Below are 26,935 nucleotides of genomic sequence, written 5' to 3'. Positions count from 1 at the left end.
CCGCTCCTTGAGGCGCTCCAGAAAGCGCCGCGCCAATCTGGCGGACCGGACCCCCAGCAGCGAGCGGACCTCCTCGACGCCCGAGAAATCCGGCCCGGCGACCCGCACCAGATGCCTCAACGTCACCGCTCCCGACCTGGACAGCGTCTCGGGAAGGCCAGGCACGGAGCTGTCGTGGACGTCCAGCCGCGCTCCACACACCAGCGGTTCATCTAAAAGCCAATGCAGAGAGTTATGCGTTTTGGACCTGTGCAATTTAAAAAAAGCACATGATTTAAAAACACTTTGATAAAATTGAGGTAACCCTTTTATCTTTAAGAGACTTAAGTCTGTTAAAAACAGAGCAGCATCCAGCCCCAGAGAGTTTACACGTCTGAGAATGCAGCTGGCCACGTCGCTCCACACGGGGTCTTCTATCAGGAACTTCTGAAGGAACTGTAAACGAAAAGTGGCTGTTCTGGCGGCCAGGTGAACAAGGCCCTGGCCCCCCTCCTCTCTGGGTAAAAACAAAGCAGACTGTGGCACCCAATGTCGACCGCTCCAGAAAAAATTGAAAAATTGAATCTAGGTCATAGTACAATAATATGTCTACAAAAGTATTTTGTTAAATTTTAAAATTAAGTTTATTTTGAGTTTTCATTAGTTGTAAGCCATAATCATCTAATAGGTCAAAGAAGCACCTGGAATATATTTCTCTGTACTAATTCCCCTTTAACACTCCAATTTATTTAGATTGCACCTTTAATGCTCTGGGTTTCTCTTGTTCCCCGTGACCATGCTGACTCATTCCAACTAACCAAGGGTGTGATTTTTTTCCCTCAAATCTCCATATGGCTTAAAGAGCAACCTGTCAGATATCACCTATGATGGTTTGAAGCAAGTCTCAGTCTTTAAGGCGCTGAAGGTAATGTGGGAAGAATGGTCTGCATGTTGAGATCACACCCTGTCACTGAACTGCTGGCTCACAACTGTGCCACCCACTGTCGAGTGATTGTGATGATTGTTAAGGTGCAATAAAAGTGAAACTGTGCATGACAGTGCTATTGCCTGTTAAGGCTTTTCCCTGTGGCTCCCTTAATGTTAAATCTGATTTCACATTTCCCAACTCTCATCTTGCATGTAAATGTTTTATGAATGTATTTTTATTTTTAAAGAAAAAACCCATAGTCATTTTTTTTTTTTTTTGCACTCCTTTGCCTCTCTAAGTCCAAAACTCTTGTACTTTTCTGTTAACTTGAGCTTTAAGTCTCATTAAACCTGCAGAACAAGCAGACAACAGAGCAGCATAAATGCTTGTTTGTTTGCCAATGAGGTAACTGATAACATTGAAATCTGTATTGGAAATGAGATTGTCAAGCCTGTTGGAGCAGCGGGGTGGTGACAGAAGATTTGGGATTTTGCGGTAACACAGGGAAGTTGCTTCCAGCCAGCTGTGATAATGAACTTCCTCGTCTGTTTTAAAACTGGTGCATTCTGCCCCTCATCTATACATTACCAGCTGTTTCTGTGCGCAGCATGCTCACGAGCTCTCTCTATCATAGTAACAGTTTATATGAAACATTTTCCCTCTCATTCATAAAACGGTAAAATCGGGGACATTTCCGGGGATAGCTTTAGACGGGTGGTCGATGATAGTGGAAAGGAAGCGACTCTATTGCTGCATTGTAGGTTTTTTAAAGCTGAAACCTGAGTCCACCCCCTCTGTTCAAGGTTTTTTTTTCTTGGACAAAGATCACCGAAACTCCACTGTCGTTACTCTCTGGGACTTCCTGACCAGTGATAGCAACATCAGCGCTACTGTCAATTGGCTCAAACCTAACCCTGTGGTTCTTCCCAGATTGAGGACTAAGAGAGGGTTAGTGACCATTATATTTGTGATTAATGCATATAGTAAAGCTAACCTGATCACTACTCTTCTTACTCCATTTCCAGAGGTTCCTGCCCTAGTTGTTGACACCAACTGAACCAATTTTGTTTCAAAAAACATTGTTAAACTTTCACCCTGGTTGTCTGGTTTGAATTCTGGGTCTATCTGTTCTGATCATTACATAGGCAACACATGGAAATGCATTCACACTGTGGTACATTTAGATGTTTGTTTATGGTCATTGTCCTGCCAGAAGACAAACACACCAGTTTCAAGACTTTTCTAACAGGTTTTATTCCAGTATATTTCACTTTGTTCATATTCCTATCAGCTTCCTTTTCAATGCTGAGAAAAAAAAAAGTCTAATGGCATATTGCTGTCATCGTTTTATACAGCTCATGGAAGACCTTTAAAGGGGTTTCTTAAGAATCAGATGTTCAAGTGCAAAACTAAAAGCTGTATTTCTGACACAATTTTCCACCAGCGCTAAAAATCTCTGCTATTCCTTAGAAATTACCATGGGGCTCCTATCTGCTTATCCAATTTAATATTTTTCTTGTCCATCTGTCAGAAGGTTGGTCTTGTCTGGGTAGGTGTTCATTTATGCTACAAGCTCTCCATTAAAAAAAAAACAACTTAATCTCTTACTGTACCTGTCATGTTTTTTCCTCTGTCTCATTGATAGACTTTGTTCAGTAATGTTCTATACATTAAACAAACATCTGAAACCTTTACAAAAACACAACAAACCAGAAAATTTGCCATGTTTAAAAAGTAAATTATTGAATTTCCACTAACTAAAATGGGAGGATTTGTATAGGTCTATCACAAAGACAATTCCCAATAAAATCCATTAAGTTTGTGGAAGTAGCAGGACAAAATGTGGAAGCAAACAACTGGTACCTATTTCCTGTTTTAAAGACGCATCCAACCGTTTGTGCACGGATTTAATTAAGCTCCGACTCACCAACACTGTCCTGGAAATTACCTCAAGCATCCCTGCAATTTTCCACTGCTATTTCTCTCAACATTTCTGAGGACTTTGTTTAGGGACGTTCCTTCTTTTCTGGCCTTAATCCATTACATTCCCTCATAGGTTCGGCATGACAGCATAACATAAATGTTGTGGCAGCCATTCGAAATGTGAGCCCATTAAAAGAGATTAACCTACCATTAAATGTTGGGGGTCACACAAGACAAACAGAAGGATCACACAGCTAGGACAGATAAGAGGTTAAAGTGATTTGTTGTTGTTTTTTTCAGCTAGATATTGTGATGTATACACAGCAAATCAGACAAAAGAACAATTAATGTTTTTATTTTTATTTTTTCAGTATAATTGTAGCATTACTTGGCTCCATCCCTCCCAAAGCTGAGAAACAGCATAGCATTGGTTGTAGACTAGTGTTTGTATTACTCAGGTGGATGGAAATCCAAAAACATAGATACTGGATTGTGGGGTCCCCTAATTGGTCTATTATTGATCAGACAAAAAAAAAAAAGTTTGATTATTTGTCAGTTTCCATAATTCAAAATGCCATTAAGAACAGAAAAATGGGTTACATGTTAAACATTAGGTAGAAAGGGAAGGGTAAGATGTCGAGGCACTAGCCTCAAAGACCTGGAACATCACAGTGTTGGGGACAAAAACTCTTTGCCTAATGAAATGTTAGAGAGGGTACTCATCACCCATCTACACCCACTGTTCATCTCCATTGGAGCTTTTGCTGTTAGTCTACCCGTTTGCTCATAGACTCATAGACCCTGGAGGCTCTATGGAGACTATATTGCCTATTTTTTTGGAAGTACAACCTAAAGTCGACAAAAAGGTGGGAGGATGTAATTATCTGTCACACTGCGGTTTGAACTTCCTGCCTCTGAGTCAGCACCCCAGTGCAGAGATGGGGGATCTGGAGCCAACAAGTCATCTCTGTGTCATGGGTTTCTTTTGCTCAGCCACTGAACCAGGTGAGCCCAATTGAATTGAAAAACAGCTTAGAGTGTTTGATGGTCTTAGCTGGTCAGGCTGATCCTAACTGGTCTTAGCTGGTCAGGCGGGTCTTAGCTGGTGATNAAATGTTGTGGCAGCCATTCGAAATGTGAGCCCATTAAAAGAGATTAACCTACCATTAAATGTTGGGGGTCACACAAGACAAACAGGATCACACAGCTGGGACAGATAAGAGGTTAAAGTGATTTGTTGTTGTTTTTTTCAGCTAGATATTGTGATGTATACACAGCAAATCAGACAAAAGAACAATTAATGTTTTTATTTTTATTTTTTCAGTATAATTGTAGCATTACTTGGCTCCATCCCTCCCAAAGCTGAGAAACAGCATAGCATTGGTTGTAGACTAGTGTTTGTATTACTCAGGTGGATGGAAATCCAAAAACATAGATACTGGATTGTGGGGTCCCCTAATTGGTCTATTATTGATCAGACAAAAAAAAAAAAGTTTGATTATTTGTCAGTTTCCATAATTCAAAATGCCATTAAGAACAGAAAAATGGGTTACATGTTAAACATTAGGTAGAAAGGGAAGGGTAAGATGTCGAGGCACTAGCCTCAAAGACCTGGAACATCACAGTGTTGGGGACAAAAACTCTTTGCCTAATGAAATGTTAGAGAGGGTACTCATCACCCATCTACACCCACTGTTCATCTCCATTGGAGCTTTTGCTGTTAGTCTACCCGTTTGCTCATAGACTCATAGACCCTGGAGGCTCTATGGAGACTATATTGCCTATTTTTTTGGAAGTACAACCTAAAGTCGACAAAAAGGTGGGAGGATGTAATTATCTGTCACACTGCGGTTTGAACTTCCTGCCTCTGAGTCAGCACCCCAGTGCAGAGATGGGGGATCTGGAGCCAACAAGTCATCTCTGTGTCATGGGTTTCTTTTGCTCAGCCACTGAACCAGGTGAGCCCAATTGAATTGAAAAACAGCTTAGAGTGTTTGATGGTCTTAGCTGGTCAGGCTGATCCTAACTGGTCTTAGCTGGTCAGGCGAGTCTTAGCTGGTGATCCAAGGAAGGAAGGAAGAAAGGAAAGGAAGAACGTGTCCTGCAGAGGTACAATGGAATGATTACATTTAAAAGATATTCAGAGGTGATAATGTCCTAGAAAACTCCAGAGAAGCATTGATTTAAGAGTGCTGAACACAAGTGCACAGTCCTAGATGTTTATTTATAAGGCATTTTGAGGAGTATTGATTCTTTAGTTAACATAAATTATGTTTGTTTGTTACATATGACCGTAATAAACTATATCGGACTGTATGGGTTTAATTTCAAAATTTGAAATGGTACAAGGAGTCTAAATGTGTTCCCTTTAGAGGTAACAAAATCCTCTAAAATCGAAATATACTGAAGTATCAGGTTGTTTTTCTTACCATTTGGTTTAATTATAGGTTAGGAAAACATACATTTTGTGTCTGGGCTTGAAGAAGCAATAATACTTTACATCAGATGATATTCATGGATAGAAATGAAAAATAGACTTATAACCACCTTAAAACATGACTAAGGAAATTGAATTGAATTGCTACAACTGCACACTCTAGTGGTCAAATGTGATACAAAGATGATTTGTCCACCCATTTATATAATGATTTTTTTTTTACTTATCTTTGTAAGGCAACAGAGGGATGCTGGTGTTTATTATCAGCATTTATAGGACAAGAGGTGGGCTACATCTTGAACAGGTCATCAGTCCATCGTGGGGCAACCAAGAGACAGGATACGCAAATATGCATGCAGACACTCGCTGCTAACGTAAAAAAAAAGCCTATTAATCATCTATGTGGACAGTAAGAGGATGTAAAGCTGCAAAGCAACAGTGCTAAAAACTACTTCCCCAAGAACACTGAATAGTTAATTAGATAAGACAGTTCTGGAATAAACACTGGTTTACAACCTTTTTATTTTAACTACAATATGGATGCATTTCGTATATCTTTTTTATGTAATACTTCATATAAGTAAACAAACACACACCCATCTGTTTCTTTAACTTCTTTAAAATTAAAAGCTGTTAGACTTTAGGCAATAATCCTCCTCTAACATGAGCGGATGAGGACAGAGAAGAGACTAAATCTAAGAAACTGGACCATTGATACTTGCAAAATGAGAGAAAACAAATCTAATGGAACCAGAAATTGAACTTGGATGTAAGTTAAGTGAGTAAGAAAAATTGGTCAAGAGCCTAAGCCTGAAGTTAAACAAATAATGACAAAATCTGAATCAGCTTTACTGGCCAAGCCTTTAAATCCAAACTAGGAACTAAATTTTGCTTCCAAATGTTTAGATTCTACAAACATTAGGTATAAAGGTTTCTGTATAATAATATCAAACTTTAATAAATAATTTCTCGAGTGTTTTCCACATATAATGTAACAATTAATCTGTATAATTAAACCAATCCAAATATGTTAGAGGTTTAAAGTGTATAAACTCTTAAAGCTGAAACAATGTTATGCACAATCTCAAATACCTTATATTGATCCCATTCAAACATTCTGTCTTCTTGTGTTGGGTTTATCAGTATACCATAGTTGACCTATATTTTCCCACTCTCTCAGAGAGTGTGGATGTCTCACTTCCTCTGCTTTCCTCAGGGCACCCCACATATTTTTTATATTTTTGACTCTGTGATGCCTTAAAAAACTTGCCTGTTCTTACTTTAAATTACTGATCATTTTTCTTTTTATTTTAATGTGTCTTGAACTCACTCTGAAGCTAGAAAGACTCATTACCAAGGAGAAGTCATGTTGACCAAATACCTTAAAAAGTAATTTATGCCTTCTGACTGAGATTGTTGTAATGCTTGTATGCTGGGTAAAATTAAACATTTGTTTTGCTTACTAACAATCCACAATGCAGTAATTCATCTTTAAATTGTTGCTAAAAAACATGAGTGCATGTCTCTTTTTCTGGCTTCTATCCATTGTTTCCCAGTTTTCTTTAGGATTGATTTCAAAACATATAGTCTTAAAAGGTCATACCAATAAAATCTGTTTGACATCCACTTTAGTCAGCCATTCAGTTTCCTTAATCCAAATTGAAAGTCAGCGAGAGACTCATGGTGTACTGCTGATTAAAATACTCAATACCACAAACTTTAAAGTACTCGTTTTTTGTTTTTTACTCTAAAACTAGTTAAGGAAATCAAAACTTCCTAAAAAATATTTTACTTGGTTTCTGAAAACAAATCTTTTTTTTTCTCTTTTTACTGATGCTGACTCGCCCCATACAGTTATCTATCCAAGACTGACAGCGCATGTTCAGCTTTGCAGTTATGGGTCCTGACGTGAGCAGGATGAAATGTGCCTTACTTTTAACATTGAGTCAACAGTTCCACATGTTAGAGAGACAATGAGACAATGAGCCTCTGTTGAAACAATGGCTGCTGAAACAGCTGTTGTCTTCATAATACTGGCCAGCCAGGAGATATAAATATGACATGATATAAATACCACGTCATTATTTTTTTCAGTAACTTTTTCAGTTAGGTCAATGAAAAAAAAAAAAACATTTTTTCTAATCTTATTGAAATAATTTTAAGTCTTATGTGGGATAAAGGATAAAAAATTCACCAAGCAGCCTTTAGGAAAACATTTTATGTCTTTAAAGCAACACATATAAATAACTCTTAACGGGTTTGAAAAAATGGTTTAGAAATGGAAACAACTTTAATAAGCTTCATCTTTTTTAACTAAATACTTTGCAACTAATCTTGCGGCATAAATTCCTGCATATGTGGCACAGAGGTGATCAGCATATGCCTAAAGGGTTGCTTTGTCTGCATAGTTCAGTCTGCAATCTTATAGATCACTGTGTGTCCGTTTAGTTGCTGTTTAAACACAAAACTTACAAGGTATTGGTACATTTGGTTTTTAGGCAAGTCATGCTGTAAATGATATCAGACTTTTATAACTTGTTAGCAGTAGGAGGCAGAAAGCAGGCTGCAATTTTCTGGTTATTCCAGAGCTTTTGCGCTCTCTGCAATTTTTTTTCCATCTAACTTTCCATTAATATGATAGTAATCTTTCTGAACTGCTAGCTCTATAAGAACTGAATTTTTGCTGCCTATGGGGGGGTTACCAGTGTGTGCTGGTCAGTAGTCTTCCCTATTGTTTTGGAACCCATAACTTGGCCACAACGTTCGACCTTTCTGTAAAAAAAAAAAACTACAACTAGCATTAACAAAATGAACAGGACTAACAATTAAAAATATATTTTTGTGTGTAATAAATCTATGATGTATCATCTTATCATTGAAATAAAAAACATTGATAATATTCTACTTTACAGGATTTCTTTCATTTAATCATACGTGCAAATATTTAATCATAACTGTAATTTACACAGGACCTATTTGAATTTTATCTTAGAGGGATTGCGAAAGACGGACATGTTCTTTCTTTCCTTAAAAGGGCATATCCAAAAACGCCTATGGCTCTACGCAGCCGAGGGAGCGTTTCAGGGAAGTTCCACTTACCCAGCCGGGTGGTAAAAATAAAAGTTTTTATTATATTATATACAAACCTGATAGTTAACTTCAATATTTATGAACAAATTGATACAATAAAGTATTTTAGAAGCTGTGTGTTGAAATAAATCCTATATATTTGTTTCTTAGCATGAAGGAATCGTGTGATAAGCAGCGCATTCATCCCCCCTGTCATTGGCATTGGTTTGTTCCGACGTTTAGCTCTGAACCCACAACATCAGGAAGTGAAGGGCGGTGGTTGAGAAACGGAGCGGCAGCTGATTAGCTTGAAATTACCAGTTCGTACAAAGGTAAGGTTCTGCTTTATTAGACATCTAAACATTCTTAACTGTACAAAAATATATCTTAAATGGCTACGCTACATAAAAGCTGCAGCTATTTAGGTCCTACAAGTAACTAACACCAAAATTTATCGTGTTCAGAGCTCGGCTAAGGCCAATAAAAACAGTTAGCTGTGGGGCTAATCTCAGGCTAGTAAAACCATATGTTGTTTAGTTATTTAAAAACATAAGTTAACCAGAATGTTTAGCTTGTTAGGGTAGTTTTTGGCTATATTGTTACATCGTATTGCCTCATTAATGTTCGGCTTACGTTATATTTGCTCACGCTATTGTTTAAACTAGGCCGCATAACATGGAGTGAAAAGATTTGACGAACTGCTAATAATTGTTTGTTTCGGCTATTTAAGGTATTTTAAATATATTAGGTATCCTAGTATGTAGAATAAAAGGGGTTAATGAGAAATGTATGTCAATTATTGTGGTAGCTGTGTGTTAAATCACTTATTTGTATTGGCAAAACAGAAAAGGAATGACAATATGCTTAGAATCCTAATGTGTATAAATTGATTTAATTTGTCTTGTCTGAATGAATTAGTTGGCTGTTATGCGTTCTTATGTCCAGTTCTAACTTGTTTTGCTGTCCAGGGTATTATGTCAGATGTACCTAGGGAAGTCTACATTCCAGACATATCCTGATAAGGGCATCTGTCCTCACATCAGTAACTTTCCTAACCTCATTTAAAACAGAGAGCTGACCAACCTAGAAAGAGAGGGACATTTCCATTTTTAGCTCAGCTAGGAATCCAGCCCCAGAGATTAGCTGCTATGGGATTAAATTACACCGCCACTGGGATAGATGTGACATCATAACATTTTATTTTGAGTATCAGCATCATTAGTGTACTAAATCATATTAATCTACTATAATGTCTCTGAACTCTTTTCTTTTGCCTGTACTGTGGTCTAAATACATTTATATTGTCCTTGTGTTTGAGTATTGAAAAATTTAAATATTAAAATGTTTTGGCTGGTTTTAAATGTGTGACATGTAGTGTATCCTAAGTGGGGGGGAAAAAGGGTTTATTAGTTAAAAGAAATAAAACTGAAGACATGTGTGGTGTTTTCATTTATTTCAGACTGTATTGCTAATATGCAACAACTTGAAAATAATTATGTCTTACCTCCACCTCCTAACTGAATCCTTGATCCCGAGGGAAGCTGAGGCTTGAACCATTGCATCAAACTCTCTTCTTTGGTTTGGGGGGTTTTCAGTGATGGCATTATTTAACACATACATGCCTGTCATAGTTTTTGCGTAATTGTATTTATATGGAAATAGACACAGAAATACTTCAATGTTATGGATGTTTCTTTATAAAGTAAATATATATATTTAATAGTAAAATGAACAACACCTGGAAAGCTTAAGGTTTTGCTATTTTTACTAATTCTGACATCAGTTTCTAAGGAGCATTTATTTAGTTTATCCGCTGTTTAATCTGCACAAATTTTACCTGTGATCTACATGTCAAATAGTGGACACCTTTTAAAAATATCTATTTTAAGCTAGATGTTGGTTTAGAGCCATTATGTCATGTTTTCTGTGAAAATGTCAGATTTGTAATGCTTTTCGTTCTCTTAAGCTCCTTGAATATAACGTTACTCTTGGGTTTTTTAACTTTTGCAGAAGTAAACTAAGCCAGTCACAATGTCGAGCAAAAGAGCTAAGGGAAAGACCACCAAGAAGCGCCCTCAGCGCGCCACCTCCAATGTCTTTGCCATGTTTGATCAGTCCCAGATTCAGGAGTTCAAGGAGGCCTTTAACATGATTGACCAGAACCGGGACGGCTTTGTTGACAAAGAGGACCTTCACGACATGCTTGCCTCTCTGGGTAAATAAAACTCTGTGATAAACTGACTGAAATTGAACAGTTTGCTAAAAGATTGGAAAGATATTTTATTAATAATTAGTAATGTTGTATTTTCTGACTTCATTACACTTGTTTTGATTAGTTTTACACTTTCCTGCCTTAAATAAATCTAAATAAAGTATGCAGCAGTTTGGACAATTAGTCGCCACACCGGTTTTTCTTAACAGACAAATCTGTTTTCAGTAAATTTCAACCCTTTCAATATCCCCAATCATTACAGTGCATACCTCACTTAAACAGAAATGGTACACATTTTGTTCAGTTTTTCCTAAAAGCAAAAAAAAATTGAACACTTGCTTATCTACAGTTGTTTAGCTTGAAATATGGACTTTAGACAGAAAAATAGAGGTTTGACTTTCTACTGAGATGTAACCTTAAGAACACATCTTTTTAAAGGGAAAAATCCAAATGAAGACTACCTGGAAGCCATGATGAATGAAGCCCCTGGACCAATCAACTTCACCATGTTCCTCACCATGTTTGGGGAGAAGCTCAACGGCACAGACCCCGAGGATGTGATCAGAAATGCGTTTGGTTGCTTCGATGAGGAGGGAACAGGTAAATCTGAGCTCTTTCAGCCAATTTATTGAACATCTACTCCAATGACAATGTTTGAGAGACCATGAGATTATAATAAAATTTTGTCAGAGCCCTGAAAATAACATTTCTTTTTGTCACATCTTTACCTTATGCAAATACTTGGAATTTAAACTAAATGTGTTGAAAAGATGATGTTGCTTTCAGTTTTACCAAGCTTGCAGAGCTTTCTTCCAAACATTACATCAGAAAGTTAAAATAATTTCTGCTGCCTTTCTTACTCATTAGGTTTCATTCATGAGGATTACCTCAGGGAGCTGCTCACAACAATGGGTGACCGGTTTACAGACGAGGAGGTGGACGAGCTCTTCAGGGAGGCTCCCATCGACAAGAAGAATAACTTCAATTACGTGGAGTTCACACGCATCCTAAAGCATGGTGCCAAGGACAAGGACGATTAAAACACCCAAACCAGACGGTTTCCTCTGACCTGCCTCCTCCTCTGCCATCAGCTAGATCACAATGCTGCATGTCTCGACTTTACTGTAAAGATCCCGTTAATACAAACCAAAGCAATAACTCTTCTCTGTTTGCTGTGAACTTCCAATTTTGCCAAATGAGTTTGTAAAATCTCGTATTAAGATGTGAGGTAGCTGAACATTAATAGCTTCAAGGGATTAACGACTGCAGTTTGTGATCATGTTTAGCTAAGTTTTACATTTATATTAACTTTTTAAAATAAAGCCCTCTATCCAATTGTATTTCTTCTGATAGTTATCCTTTCATAAAACACAGTTGTAACAGGGTGCTTCACGCTGCCTCCCCCTCCTATTCCTCGGTGTAAATCACATTCTTATGGACCAACTCTGTCCTGAGTTGTCTTGACAAGTTTGCTCTCCTCTTCCACTAAATTCATTCAGCATGTTCTGACTTGCACAAGATGGATTTGTTTAAGAGCCAGCAGGGAATGATGGTTGTTCAAGAACATATTTTTTTATGGCAGCCTTAACCATTACGAGAAATATAGGGATGCAAATTTGAAATGTCTGGTTTTGCCTGTTAATCTAAATTCTTGAGTAATAAAATGTTTAACAGACAAAGGGACTTTGAACTATGAGTCAAGATTGCCCAGTGTATGATCTCATTTGCTTTCAATTTATTCCAGGGTTAAAGTGTTTTTTATATATCGCCCAGTAAACATCTCCCCATGCTGTCAGTTGACGATGTCAAGTTGCTTACAGTGCTGTGCCTTTATATTAGATTTCTGTGGGTCACTTTTCATGAGGCTTTTATAGGTTATTTTCAATAAACATGGTCAGTTATAACAAACTCTCCTTTCTTTATAATCATCTCAAACTGGAATATTTCAGAATTAATTTTATTCCAATATTCTACTGACAAGCCTGTACATTGTAAAGAATGTACTCAATACTCTGAGCTCTTTACTGAATTCATTTATCAAAGCAAAGAGATATGGAGGCTATCGGCCCAGGTTTGCATAGCAGCCTTTGGTTTTCCTTATACTTCTGTATTGAAGTTAACTTTGTTGCGCCTGCATTATTTCCTTCTAAACATAAATATACTTTAATACAGCACTCAAAGGACAGATGGCTTTGTTAGTTTTTTACAACAGGGTTTCTGCGGGTCATTAAAATTCATTAAAAGTCATTAAATAGTTGATTAATTATTTGTAATTAAGCCTGAATTGGCATTAAAATGCATTAAATGTGATTATTAATGGCATTTAAAATGCTTTATTTAGAAAAAACAGTTTATTAAACGATATATATATTTGCTAAAACTGCTTCCAGTTGATCATAAAGCCGTATGTACGGGAAAGAAGCTCGAGGCGGAGAAAAGGCTCGAGAAAAGGAAAATGCTCATTTCAACAAAAGTGGCTGGAAATCAAGGAATTGCAGCCTGTCAACGGTAAAGACGAAGAAGGAATTTGCATTATCTGCATTATCTACTGATGGTGCTCAGAGGACCGGTGTACAGCAGCTTCTATCAGTGAGCCCTAGGGCAGCTGTGACTACAATGTAGCTTGCCACCATCGGTGTATGAATGACTAATTATTGTGTAAAGCACTGTGATCAAGTCTTCTGACTTGGGGAAAAAAACACAGAAAAACTTCCTTGATTTCCTTCATCCTGTTCAACAGAGCTGAGAATACATACAACTGATCTGTGTACAGGCCTTATACTTTCTGGACCTGCATTATCCACCTCTGCTTGTGTTTAATTTGGCATGACAACACCAAATTTGATAAATAATATAGTTTTATGAGACGCACCTTTATTCCTAAAAGGTGCTCCATAATGAGCAGTACCAAACCCTATTGAAATGATTCAGAATATAGTCAAAAATATATTTTAAATTAATAAATATTAATGTTAATCTCCCTACGAAGATCAATTTAATCAGGTTCGAACCACAAATGTTGAATTAAATAATATACACGGGTTGTTTTTTGTCGCCCTCTAGTGTCTTAAAGATTTAGTGCTGTATTGTGATGCTTTTCGGGACCCCCTAAAAAAATAGGACAAAAAACTGTTACAAAACGAGTAACACATTGTAGCAGATAACGTTATATTTTATCTTAGCTGAAATACTTTTTTTGTATACTTTAAAGCTGCAACGTTTAACCATGTTGTGTGACGGTTCTGCGTTTCGAATTCGTTCAACTATCGAAAGTACTGTTATTTCAGAGGGAGCCAAAACGCAACGCACCCCTAACCGGCGTTGTTAGCATCTCCGCTGTCAGCGGCTGTCCAGGATCAGGTATGGATTTTATTAGCTCCCAGCCTTGTCTCTTATATTTTTTGTAGCAGTGAATAAAACTATATATCGTAAAGCTTGCTTGTGACAATAACACCGCCGCGAATACTTTTAATTCGACACATACATTTAGACCCAGAGTAGCTAACGCAGCTAGCCGCAGCCCTCAAGGTTGGTTAGTTAAGAGGCACAGAGGAAAAGTTAAGCTAGTTTTAGTCTTCCTATTTGTTTTCTTTAGATTATATTCTGCAAGGTTGAAATAGATAACATGATTTGTAAATTCCTTAAATTGCTGTCATTCTGATTAATTTATTTCATTCAATAATAATTAATTGATCACAAAGTGAAATTAAATAATACCTTCTTTGCATCAGCTAATGTTTTATGCTTTCCACATTTATAATTATTATTATTACAGCTTAATACAGATGAGTAATATCAGCCTTAGCCTACAACTTTCCACATTGCAAACAAAATCTATATTTTATATGACAGATTAGTTCATGGTGTATAAAGAGGAGGGGGAAAACACACAGTCTGTTTTAGGTTGAACCTCTGATGCTTTTATCAGCCTCACTGAAAAAACCTTTGTAATATAATTAGTTTTTTACGTTTCACTCGCAATAAAAACATTTGTAAATTTGAATTTTGTGACAGTACTGCAGTTAGAGGCCTAAAGAGCTTAAACTGGATCAATGTTTGCTTATTTTTTCCCCACATTTTAGTTTTCCATCTGTTTTTTTTTTTTTTTTTTTAATATTGACCTTTTGGTTTTCATTTTTTAGCTGGTACTGGGAAGCTCAGAACCAGAACTCATGGCCCTGAAGCTGATTCAGAACCATCGGCTCCTCACACAGCTCAGCAACCATTATTACTTTGCTGAACCTGTTGGCATCAGATTGATCCACACCAGCAGTTTGGGTCGCTCCTCTTGTGTCGCCTGTCGCTGTACATCAGCTGGCCGCTGCTTCCAGAGGCATGGCTGCAGGAAGCTCCAAATGGACTCTAGGACAAGGAGTCTGACTACTATCGTCAGAGAGCGCTCCTTTTTCCCCAGCAGCTCCGTTGGACTCCACAGAGACTCTGAACTTCGTTTTCGTCTGACCCAGCTGCACCGACCCTCGGCCGATGAGGAGCAGGGATTCCGGCGGCAGCTGAAGAGCTGCTCCACCTCCCGGCAAGTCTTCAAGCTGCTGCGCTCAGTGGAGATCCTGTCAGATACTATGGCTGCAGCCTCTCTTCACCGTGTGGCTGACCTGGAGCAGGAGGGCCCCGCTCTGAGAGACCCATCAGTGCTGGCGGATGACACCATCCGGGGCCTGTGCTGCCAGCTTGAGCAGGACTCTGAGCGGCTGACAGAGGCAGGGCTGGTGTCTGCTCTGCATGCATGTACCCGCCTGTTTTTGGATCCCTGGAGCACCCTGATGGTGCGCCTGGTGTCAGAGAGCCAGAATCGACTTGACAGAGGACAGATGACAGTAGGGGAGCTTTGTACCTTCGGCCAGGCCGTGCTGGCCATGGAGGGGCCAGCGTCTGCAATGTTGGAGCAGGCGGTGGCGCAAATTCAGAAGCAGGATCCCAGACAGTGGAGTCTCCCAGACTTTGTCGCCGTCTACAGACTTCTGGAAGGTTGTATGGGTGAAGATGGGAAATACCGTGATTTGTTGAACGCCATGCACACCCATGCAGTAACAGTCACCTCCAGGATGGACCCTACAGCGGTCAGTGGAGTCCTGAGATCGCTTGTTACTCTGAACCAAATGCAGGCCATGCCTCTTGTGATCGGTCTGTGTAAACAAGCTGTTCGACACGTACCTCACTTCAGTGATGAGGAGCTTACCCACGTGCTGGGTGCTCTCATACACTTCGGCCACAGTGATCACTACTTTGTGGAAGCGATGGAGAAGTATGTCCCCACCATGGCCTTCACCTCCCATCCAGAGACCATATCAAAGGTCACGCAGTTCTTTGGCCGCAGGTGCTTACTTTCCCCGACCGTCTTTGATGCTGTCGCTGAGAGCTTCGTATACCGAGCAGACAGCTACAGCACCAGCCAGGTAGCTAGGCAGATCACGGCCTTTGGGAAGCTGGGTTACCTTCCACCCAACGCCGGCCAGTTGTTCAGGAAAGTAGAATCCATCCTGCACACCCGTTTCTCACAGTTCCAGCCGCGGACGCTGCTCAACCTGCTGCACGCCTGCACCCTGGTCGAGAGGTTCCCTGTCAATTTTGTCTCTAAAGTCTTCAGCAGTTACTTCCTGCAGCAACTACAAGGTGAAATATATTCTCAGTGCATCCATTTAAATTATAATGTAATTAAAATGTAAAATCAGTACTTTGTTTCATGTAGATCTATAAAACAATGATTTCAAACATCTATATTTGATGGTTTAAATGGGTTTAAATGATTGTGGGGCTAATGAAAAGTGATCACTGACCTTCTTAGACATTTATAAAACATGCTACCAACTAATACCACCATTTTAGTGCTGGATCGGGGCCCCGCCCGATACTGGTATCGCTGCAATACTACTAAATATTTAAGTCTGTTTTACAGTATGTGGACACAGTACTTGTTCCGTGCTCCTTTTAAATTTTTTAGTACTTGTAGATGATCAGGCTGTGGCTCTGTTGAGGAGTAACATTTTTGCCTCTGGTTTTCTGACGGTACTCTTTAGACTTTCTCTGGGGTTTAGATCAGGCCAGTGAAGTGATGGTCATGAAACCACGTATTTATGCTTATTTTGGAATCAGACTTTTATTTTTGTCAATGATTGTCAATCTGCAATACATGATGAGGATTTTTCCCTCAAGAAATAAAATGTAGGTATTTTATTTTCCCAAATCATTATATGAGCAAAAACAGGTGAATGAAATACAGCAAGTAATAAACTTATCCCACAATGCTCTTAATTAGCCTTTTAATTAAGTTATTCTGATAAAATATCCTCTTTTTCTGGCTTAGATCAGGACATGAGAATCGAACGGGCAGTTGTGGCACAGCTGACTCAGCTCTACATGACCGTGAAGCTGGAATGTCCCTTCTATGAGGTAAAGAGTGTTAAATGCCTGGAGAGTTAAATAACAATAGACAGAAACCTGAATACACTCCCTCCTGTTTAGCCCCAGTGTTGTAGGTTCACTTCTTTGTTTTCTTACTGTTTTCTTTTTTCTAAAGTTCTGAAAATGAGAAGATGTAAACATGTTTTTTATTTTATTTTTTTTCATATTGTCAATTCATTAAGATGCTGTGGATTTCATCCATCCTACAGTATGTTTTTAAACCACACAGGTAACAAATTGTAGCATTAAGTAGCAGTTTCATAGTATTTGCAGTAGGGCTGCAACTAATCATTATTTTGCTAATTGATTAATCTGTCAATTATTTTCTCGATTAATAATCTGATAGCCAAAGGTTCCTTAAAGAAGGTTTTTCTTATGTAATTAAACCAGGTGAAACAAACATTTTCCACTTGATGTGTTCTGGATAGAGCGTATTGATCAACGGGAATGTTTTTAAAATCTTATATATGTTTATATGTATATATACCTTGGCATAATTGCTGATCTAAGTGGGTTGCTCTGTCAGCTAAAGGCATGTTTTCGAGTCTGCACTCCAGTAAATGATTAATCAGTGACTAAATTAGTTGACGATTATTTCAATAATCGATTAATCTGATTGTCTCAGCTCTAATTTCCACAAAAGGCTGTAGTATTAGAAGTGGAAAAGCAGATGTTTGTTATATTTTCTAGAACCATAAAAAAAAAAAAAACATGGACTAAGAATAAATATAGAATGAATACCTGCTAAATTAAAATTTTCTACCTGCACAGAAAAATATCCCATTTTATCTGTAAGACGAGGTTAACAAGCCAATATTAGCTGATCAGTCAGTGACGCTCAGCTACAGTCTGCAGCTCTTAGATAAGTTTAAAATTCAATAATCCAGAATTAATAATCAGGCTGGGAGTGTCTGAAATATTATGGAGCCTAACTTTTTTTTTTTTTTTTTAGCTTTTCTGCCTTTCTGTCCTTCCTCTCTTCCTTGATTTTGCGTCTTTCATTCATTATTTTTCACCCTCCTCCCTTTTACCTTCCCCACGTTGTGCCCTATTTCTGTTCCCTTTTTTCAAAAAAGAGCCATTAAGGTACAGATTTTCCTACTCCATTAATGATAAAAACTCTTTGAAAAAACTGCAGTAGCTTTATTTTGACTAATATTTAAAATTTTTCTTAAACTTCTATCTGTGACAAACATGCTAAGAAGTAAGAAATATGGAAAGGAATAAACACCTTTTAACACCACCCTATTATATCTGGAACCTGATTTTACTGCACAATATTTGAAACATTCTAGCTTATTTAATATAGGATCTAAGCAATTCATTTGCTGTCACCATGCTGTGATCCTCAGTCTCAAAATCGTAGGTTCTTTAGCTGAAGATTTGTGACATATTTTCTGTTAAATCATGTTTTTATCTCAACATCAGGGTCCCCGGCTCCTTCCCAAGTACCGCGTCAAGTCTTTCCTCATGTCCAGCCGCTCCCTTGAGACACCAGTTGATCAGCAGCTGTATAATTCAGTAAAAACTGGGCTGGTGGATTTACTGGGAGATCGATCGTTCTTTGGCTCCAAGGTCCTCACGCCGTACTGCTACACTCTGGGTATGCCTTTGTTTTAAGGAGGCTGTTGGCCTGGGGTTTCTCAAGGCTCCTCTTTCAGACTAACCTGTTGTTGTTGTAGATGTGGAGATAAAGCTTGATGAGGAGGGATACGTGCTTCCTGCAAGCCATACTGAAGATGTGTACAAAAGGTAAACAAGTTTCCTATACAGATACTTCATAGTATTTACTCTCCTTACACCTCTCCGCATTTTGTCATGTTATCAAGCAGACCTTTGTGTGTTTTGTTAAATTGCATATTATTTCCCCAAAAGAAATAGCGTATAACTTTGGAGTTTTAATGAAAAAAAAAAGGACTTCTGTCAATATATATTTTCTATATGAAAATCAACAAAATAAAAGCTTAAAAAAAAAACACCTCCAGTATAATTTGAAATGCAAAACACGTAAAACATGGAATGTAATTCAGTGACAAACGGAGCGTGTGAACGGAGCGGAGTGCGGCGCAATTCCTACTCCCCGCTCAGGAGGATGTGTGCTCTGCACTCACTTTAATTTTCCTGCCGCTCTGGCAAAATCGCTCCATGTTTGCTCAGATTTTCGGAAGGCATTTTCTGACATTTTTGCTTTCTGCCAGGGCCCTGGGACACACAGCATTTGATTTAATGATGCGACCCATACATGTGTTTTGTCTTATTTAACTGGCTATTTAATTATCGTTTCCTAGCTGTGAACGTAACATCTCGCTCCATTCTTGTTGCCCATGTTTCCTATTTAATTATTCATTTATTTTACTAGACTACGTTAAAAAAGGTCACTTTGCATTCCATTGCAAATGCGATAATAGCATATAATGCATGTATGCATTCCATTTTCACAAACAGGCTCTTACCGAAACGACCACTTTATGTAAACCCATTCTGTATTATGTATAGTTTATGTTTTTATGATATTTTATCCCACTTTTTATCGCACAATATGCAGTCCTAGATTTGGCGATTCCGTGGTAAAGTTGAAACATAGACATATAACATTATAGGCACAGACTACAGCATAGGCATTGGCTTAGGTTTTAAATTAAACATGAATTTAAATAAAGTCGGAGTGAAATCCACGCTGCAGCCTTTGAATTGAAAACCACTCTGCACTCCACCATATTTCTTCCGCTCCACTCACATGCAATGGTAACAAATGCTGTAATTATAAACTGTGAGGTATAATAAAATATTGGGAATGCTATATTATTATGAAATAAAACTATAATTCTATGTCTATTGATGCAGAATATCCTTCCACAGACAATGAAGTTTTGCTCTGCTTGAATATCAACTTTCACACCTTGAGATGGTTTTTATTCTTTTAACCTAAATGTAACTTCATCCTTCCTCCCATTTTTCTGGCTAACCTGCCTGCTGTGTCCCTCTGAGGCCTTCACACGACAGATTAAATTACTCATAACTGTTCAGCCATCACTAAATTGAAAGAAGTTTATTGAAACAGATCAAATTAAATGCATTTTACATTATTCAGATTTGGAAATAAAAAAAAAACAATTGATAATCTGTGTTACAGAATAGCTCTATGCATTGACGGACAGAAGAGATTCACCACAAATGTCAGACAGCTGCTTGGAAATGAGGCCATGAAGCAGAGGCATCTGCAGCTGCTGGGTTATGAAGTTGTGCAGGTTAGAACTTAACTAAATGTATGTTTTCTTCCCCGCAGAATGGTTGCTTTCTGTGTAGAATGCTGCCTGCTAAACTTTTTTTAATTTTTGATTGTTTCTATTTTTTTAGATTCCTTTTTATGAGTTCGAGAAACTCCCCAAGAGCAGCGTGGTAGAATATCTGCACCAGAAGATCTTCCCTCACACATTCAGGCTGAGCTGGTGATAAGAAACTAAAATGATGTCAACATCCAAACCTTTTTTTTTTTTTTTTAAAGAACAGCATATTTATTTTACCAACTAATTGGCTAAAAAAAAAACCTAGATGCCTTTTTTTATACATATATATACATGCATATATGTGTGTGTGTGTTCAGAACTGTGACATATTTAAGTTACCATTAAAGTGGCCTTTTGTATAAGTGACTGTGTTGAATAATCTCAGACTCAGTTTGGTACCTTTTCAAAAATATAATTTATTGCGTTTTTCTCTTTTAATTCGGAAACTGTACAAAGTTAAGAGAACCCCATTTCTAACCATTATTTAAAGTGGGAGGAGCCCAGTTGAAGAAACAATCTTAAGCTTTAGTTAAAGGGGCCAGATTGCAACTTTCTAATCCATCAGGCAGAAGATACTTTGGTTTTCATTGCTGTGTTCAAAGGCCCGGAGTGTCAGTTGGATAAATACAAACAAGAGAAAAGAATATGATACATGTAAAACTTCCACATCATTTAGTCGAATTGCTCCTTTAAGAAGCGGGAATCTGAGGAAGGCCAAACTCATCCACCAGAACGCCATCCTGAAACCAAAAAAAGTAATTACTGTTATTAAAAAGTTAACAATAAATGAGAAAAAAACTAAAGAAACAGAATCTATCTTGTACCCTGTTGGTGGACCTGTCTCCTGGAACCCCCTCCGGAATGGAGGGAGCAGTCGCAGCCTCATCTAGGTACGAGCTGTCGTCATCCATCAAGAGCTCATCTCCCAGAGCATCCAGCTCTGAAGAAAGAAAATCATTGAACCGTCAATCTCATCATAAAGTTAATTACGTCAAAGCATTTATACTTCCAGATTTTGATCTTAAAAAGACCCAAACTCAAATGTTCAACATCAAAGTAAATCCCTCCTAATGATTCCTTGTCATTTGCACATCTATCATCCAGATTAGAGTCCTGCAACGGGTCGGGTACCCGCGGGTTCCCTGATGGGTCACCTGTTAAAATGCTTTTTTGCGGGTGAAAAATACATAAATAAAAATAAACGGGTACGCGGGGTCGGGCGGATATTTTTTTAGTGCGGGCGGGTAGTTGGGATTTTTTTTTTTTATGCGTGTGTGTTGTTATGGACATCAGAAATGTTATATTAATCAGGCACTGGGGTCACCCTTGTTGTAGCTTAAAGCCCTGCCGGCAGTCTGGGCTTCCCTCCAAAAAGGCCACAGTCAGTGCATACACGTCTGCTGCAGTGTTAATGGCGCTGTTCTGCAGCGCAGCGTACTATAGCCTATTACTTGATGTGTTAACGGGTCGGGTTGCGGGTTAAATATCAACGGGTCGGATTGGGTTCGGATTTGAATTGAAGATATCCGCGGGTGACGGGTCGGGTTTGGTAGTCATCCTAATGGGTTCGGGTTGGTAAAACATGACCCGTGCAGGACTCTAATCCAGATCTGCTTGCAGGTAGACTGGGGCGTATCTCCAGTGGTCACTGAGTAAGAGGCAGGGACAGCCTGGACAGGTTATTCCTGCACATTTTTACTTAAAGAAAGTCCTTTTACAGACCTGGGGTATTTTGACTAATAATAACTTTCCCCTTTTTGATTCCCATGGATGAATAAGGAACAAATACAATAATCTAAGGTTTAAACAAGGATAATATAGGTGGATTCGGGCACCAATGAGTGACTGACTGGATACCAGACATGGGCAATGTGGAGTCAACAAGTCATCTCCATGTCATGTATTTGTTCTACCCAGCCACTGAAGCAGGTGAGTCCATTCTTCAGGTGAGTCCAATCTGCACAGGTTAATTCACGGTGGTTAATTGGCTGGGTAGATTAAATACATGACATGGAAATGACTTGTTGACTCCACATTGCCCATGTCTGCTGGATACATGAACAAAATGGACGAGGAACAGACAACATTTTTGGAATATATGGATACAATGTTTAAACTACAGATTACTAAAAACATTTAGTACAGATTTTCCATACACTTATATTTTTCATATATATCCAGACCTAAAAATACCTTCATTACATTGTAGACTTTTCCAGAGTAGCAAAACTGCTAAATGTTTTCTTCACTAGCGAAATACCTATAAACTCTTAAAGATTGAGAGGTTTTACTGAATGCAATATCTAGTCTTAATATCCTTTAAATCAGTTTAACCCCCTCTCACCTGCTTCCAAGTCATCCTCATCTATGTCCGGTGTGCCGTAGCTCCTGCTCAGAGACTCCTGGATTTCATTTGCGTCCTCCATCATGTCCTCCAGCTGATCTTGGATATCCTAATATTAACAAATTGAAATATATATGTGTTAATTTATCATACCTGAAGGGAAGTTTGTACAATTACTAAAAATAAAAAAATATTTTAATAAATTAAGGCTAATATTGAAACTTTTTCATTAATTACTGCATTAAATATCCAAAATGCATACCTCAATCTTATCAATATTCACATTCTTGTATGCTTTCTTCATGTCTTTAAGGCCAATCTTCATGGCATCCACCTGAAAAAAAAAAAAAAAACGTTCTTTTTAAATATAAACTGGAAAAAGTGCTTGTCTTTAACATTCAGAGGGCAAAATTCTTACTGTGGTTTTAGTGTCTTTGAGGTTCTGGATTGTATAGTTTGCTTGTTCCATGTTGAAGGACTGCTGCATGAGATTATCTCTCTGGCCCTCATACCTGTGGAAATAATGATAAAAATGATCAAACTGTAAAGTAAAAAGCCCAAAAGTAATATTGGAACAAAAGGGACAGTTTGTTAGACTTACATCCTCTTCTGCTTCAGAACTCTCATGGCCTTTTGCTTCACCATGTTCTAGAGAGAAAAATAAAAATGTATAAAATTATATTGACAGATTACAATGCTGCAAAATGTTTGGATATGTAAATAATTACTAAATGTAATCTGACTAGAAATGATCATATATTTAGGACACGAAAAAATTTAAGACATTGTCTGGTTTGTTACTTTTCCCCCCAACAGTTGGTTCCTTGAGAGCAGCAATTAAAAAAAAATATCTTCATAAACCTGTAAAGTCAATGATTCAATGCAATCACCTGGGGTTCCTTCAATAAAAAACTTCCTGTATGATTAAGAAATTGCTTTTCAGGGTTGTGAAAGGTGTCCATAAATAAGAAAAAAAATAAATGTATTTTTTTTATTTCAACATCACAATTTCTTTTTTCCTTTTCACGCAGGACATTTTCTGTTGCCAGTTTTAATATATATATAAAAAATCTAAACATGTCACAAAAAGAAAAGCATACAAATGGTATCAAATGCAACTGGAGCTGGTATGGAAAGCCAAAACTGTCACATAAAGTGGCAAGATCTCTTTTCGTAAATTGTGATGCCTGAATTAAATAAATAAACGTTTTTTTTTTAATCCTGGATACATAATTAAATCGTTAAAAGTACTTAACTATCAAATATTTTTCTTCCTTCCAGAAAAGTTTACATATATATATACACACACACACACACATATATATATATATATACACACACACCTTAACATGGTGTAACTAAAGGGTGCTTGAAATGAAATCCATTGTTCTCAAATGCTTGTAAGAATTTTGCAATCATGCCTACTGGGTAAATAATTCATGCTCCTTTGTTGCAAGTTGTGTGGATCTAGCGGCTCTTTTTGGTAATTAGTGAAAGGAAAGAAATAACTATTTTCTCAGCTGATTTCACCTTTGAAGGCCCATCTCTCATCTTCTTCATTTGATCCTTGTACTTGACAAGTTCTGCATCAAGTCTGGCGATTTTCTTGTCGATCGACTCCGCCCTGGAATCCACCTACATGGAAAAACAAACATCGCAGAATTTGGGGGTAAACGCGAGATAATCTGACGAGAAATCTCACCTAAATACAACCATACAAATATAATGAAGATAAACTAAATCTGGAATATAGAGTAGTTTGTTCTTTTTCTACTGTCGGCTAAAACAGCTCTGCTTATACACAACAGACCGGTTTAACGAGTTTATTTCAGCTGGCTTTAAAGGAGGAATGACACCCTTTTTTCTTTATTTAGCTCTAAATTAGGTACTTGCTGCTAAACGTACACTTATGTAACGCTGAGTCATTATCCGAACAGGAGTATAGAACACTTTTTTTTATATCCTGCTTACAAGATTTGATAAAAGGCATTAGGTAAAGTATAAGCACATCAATATTTAACAGAAGTATAATACAAAATACAAAAAACATTAAAAAAAAAACTGTCTAAACATATCTACTAGTTGATAGTTTCTATGTCTAAAGATGGCTAACAGTTAGCTAGCTGTTATCCAGGTTTGTTTTGTTTACTTAGTTAAGTTACCCATGGAGAAATAAACTAAATGGTTTCACTTACAGTTCCTATGCAGTCCGTTAGGTTTGGTGGAGGCCCTTTAGGTTTACCGCGGCCAAAAATACGATTCATGTTGGCGATACTACTGTTAAAAGTACCACAACAGTTGCGGAGTCCACAGTTCACCCGAACAAAATAACCCGGAAGAGTGGGGGATGACGTATGAAGAGTCACATGATCATTCAGCCGCACCCACCACGGTCCATCATTTCCCCGTGTTTGTTCTTCTTTTTCTTCTTTTCTATTATGGCGGATCGCAAGCAACTTTATGTGCATACAGCCACCTACTGTACATGAGTGTGTAACAACATTACTTTACATCAAATTCTATTTTTTTATTTTGTATTCTGTAGATAAATAAATAATGCTTTCCTTAATCTGCGAATATCCTTTATATTTCCTTCATTTCCCAATATTCCTTTATGACTTCTTCTTGGCCTGTCCTTCCAACCATCCTTCTTAATTTCTCCCTTTCATGTTCATAAGTTTTACAGTTGATCAGTACACGTTCTACATTTTATTTTTCTCCACATCCTTCACATTTATCGTTATTTTCTTCCCTATTAAATATAAATTGTCATTTAAATAGATATGACCCACTCCTAATACCCGTGTTTGTTTAATTGTTTCTTTTCTTATTGACAGACTCATTTATATTGTCCAGGATAAGCCAGGCTGATTAAGAAAGATGTAATGGCCAAATATGAAGAGCAGTGAAAGTTTTAACTGCAGACAAAACCTGACAAAACTATTACTATTATTATTATTTTTGGTAGTAATGTTAGTATAGTTTTTTTTTTTTCTTTTTACTGTTCAGTGGTGTGCTTTTCCCTTTCAATTACACTTTAAAGATCAACACTAGATGACACATTTTGCCATCATCTGGGGAAATACCTCTTTTAAAAGTTTGAAACTTTTATTTACTAAATTTATAATCTGTTTTTTGTTTGTTTTTTTTTGTTTGTTTGTTTTATCTCCTTTCTGAGCAAAGTATCTATTTCAATTATATGCATTAAATTATACACACTAATTTAGCTTATATACTTGATGATTTCTAATGTTTTTTTTTTTCTTCCAAAAGTCTATATTTTCTGGTTTGTAAGTAAATAAAACGGTGTTTTGTTTTTTTTTTGGTTATATTTTGGTGTGCAGGTTTAAGTTCATAAATCAGGAAAATAACTTATACGATGTTAACAGTTGGTGCTTAAGACTCAAATGATAATTTTCCTTCTGTCAAAACCTTCACAAATATCTGCAGACTAACTCATCTTAATGCCAGATGGTATTTAGTGTAAGTGCAGTGTGCTAGTCTGAAGAACAAAGCTAACTAAATGTCAAAGAGAGGTGACATCTGCTGAAACAAATGTCATAACTGGGGATTAAAAGAGTTTAGACCGTTGAGACAAAAGAGCTGTTTGGGTATATTGCAGAGCACAATGTTTGGAGAAAGTAAGCACAGCATATTCCTACAAACAAAATCATATCAGCTTTCAGCCAAAGTGGTGGAGGGGTAATGATCTGGGCCCTTTTAATAGCATGCGATCTAGATATCAAAGTGTTCAAAGTGAGGCCTTTTCTTTAAAACTAGACAAGGCTAAAACAATAACATAACCAAATATATCATAACAGTAAATCCATAATAGACCTTTTCAAGGTTTTGAATAATTATCACTGGAGAGTTCTGAATAGATAAATGTTTGTAAATCTAAACAAAATTCGTCCACCAAATATATTTGACAAAACAACACACATTTAAAATGATTATCTTAAGCTTCTGAACAATGTTAATCATGACTGCACAGTTTATATTTTGGACAACAACCAAAATAGCTCTGCTGTCAGTATCACTACTTCTTCATCTGAGATTTGGGAGCTTATGTGAAACTTCATTTTGTGAATTTCCTTTTTGCAGTTATGTTTTTGCTGTAACACTCTGTGACCACTAGATGGCACTGCAAGCTCACAATATAAGACATTAAAATAATCACTATAGCACTTTCCTTAGGTCAGGATTGAGTGAGAAGATGCAGTTAGACAAGAAAGCTCTTTTACGAAGCACATTCTGGAACTGGTGTGATGTGCTCTCATTTCTTAGTTTTAGTGAGGATGCTCGCCACAGCAGTTTTGATCAGCTGCAGCTGTAT

General features: G+C 37.5%; 3 protein-coding genes across 3 annotated transcripts; 2 read left to right on the top strand and 1 right to left on the bottom strand.

Moving 5' to 3' along the window:
• Positions 1-8,516: 8,516 nt before the first annotated feature.
• Positions 8,517-12,447, top strand: LOC107085399 (myosin regulatory light chain 2, smooth muscle minor isoform). Its single transcript, XM_015375695.1, has 4 exons — positions 8,517-8,668; positions 10,347-10,551; positions 10,987-11,148; positions 11,416-12,447. Exons 2-4 carry the CDS (start codon positions 10,368-10,370, stop codon positions 11,586-11,588), a joined length of 519 nt encoding a protein of 172 aa, XP_015231181.1. The 5' UTR covers positions 8,517-8,668; positions 10,347-10,367; the 3' UTR covers positions 11,589-12,447.
• Positions 12,448-14,687: 2,240 nt separating this feature from the next.
• LOC107085406 (FAST kinase domain-containing protein 3-like) lies at positions 14,688-20,626 on the top strand. Its single transcript, XM_015375706.1, has 6 exons — positions 14,688-16,179; positions 16,871-16,956; positions 18,397-18,571; positions 18,651-18,720; positions 20,102-20,216; positions 20,326-20,626. Exons 1-6 carry the CDS (start codon positions 14,721-14,723, stop codon positions 20,419-20,421), a joined length of 2,001 nt encoding a protein of 666 aa, XP_015231192.1. The 5' UTR covers positions 14,688-14,720; the 3' UTR covers positions 20,422-20,626.
• Positions 20,627-20,692: 66 nt separating this feature from the next.
• chmp5 (charged multivesicular body protein 5) lies at positions 20,693-24,959 on the bottom strand. The gene is made up of 8 exons (XM_015375707.1): positions 24,795-24,959; positions 24,130-24,234; positions 23,201-23,247; positions 23,018-23,111; positions 22,862-22,933; positions 22,600-22,708; positions 21,080-21,195; positions 20,693-20,995 (listed from the first exon to the last, which is right to left on the bottom strand). Exons 1-8 carry the CDS (start codon positions 24,861-24,863, stop codon positions 20,945-20,947), a joined length of 663 nt encoding a protein of 220 aa, XP_015231193.1. The 5' UTR covers positions 24,864-24,959; the 3' UTR covers positions 20,693-20,944.
• Positions 24,960-26,935: the final 1,976 nt, after the last annotated feature.

Source organism: Cyprinodon variegatus, unplaced genomic scaffold, assembly GCF_000732505.1.
Source record: "Cyprinodon variegatus isolate N-32 unplaced genomic scaffold, C_variegatus-1.0 Scaffold123, whole genome shotgun sequence".
Taxonomy (NCBI): Eukaryota; Metazoa; Chordata; class Actinopteri; order Cyprinodontiformes; family Cyprinodontidae; genus Cyprinodon; species Cyprinodon variegatus.
This window is presented reverse-complemented; position numbering and strand designations above follow the sequence as displayed.

What these genes read in the sequence shown, in the direction of transcription:
- LOC107085406 (XM_015375706.1), top strand. Translation starts at nt 14,721, where the DNA reads ATGGCCCTGAAGCTGATTCAGAACCATCGGCTCCTCACACAGCTCAGC. An exon ending in CTTCCTGCAGCAACTACAAG is followed by an intron (nt 16,180 to 16,870) that starts GTGAAATATATT and finishes TTTCTGGCTTAG; the next exon opens with ATCAGGACATGAGAATCGAA. An exon ending in TGGAATGTCCCTTCTATGAG is followed by an intron (nt 16,957 to 18,396) that starts GTAAAGAGTGTT and finishes TCTCAACATCAG; the next exon opens with GGTCCCCGGCTCCTTCCCAA.
- chmp5 (XM_015375707.1), bottom strand. Translation starts at nt 24,863, where the DNA reads ATGAATCGTATTTTTGGCCGCGGTAAACCTAAAGGGCCTCCACCAAAC. An exon ending in TGAGGATGACTTGGAAGCAG is followed by an intron (nt 21,196 to 22,599) that starts GTGAGAGGGGGT and finishes TTCTTTCTTCAG; the next exon opens with AGCTGGATGCTCTGGGAGAT. An exon ending in GAGACAGGTCCACCAACAGG is followed by an intron (nt 20,996 to 21,079) that starts GTACAAGATAGA and finishes TTTTGGTTTCAG; the next exon opens with GATGGCGTTCTGGTGGATGA.
- LOC107085399 (XM_015375695.1), top strand. Translation starts at nt 10,368, where the DNA reads ATGTCGAGCAAAAGAGCTAAGGGAAAGACCACCAAGAAGCGCCCTCAG. An exon ending in CGACATGCTTGCCTCTCTGG is followed by an intron (nt 10,552 to 10,986) that starts GTAAATAAAACT and finishes ATCTTTTTAAAG; the next exon opens with GGAAAAATCCAAATGAAGAC. An exon ending in CTTCGATGAGGAGGGAACAG is followed by an intron (nt 11,149 to 11,415) that starts GTAAATCTGAGC and finishes CTTACTCATTAG; the next exon opens with GTTTCATTCATGAGGATTAC.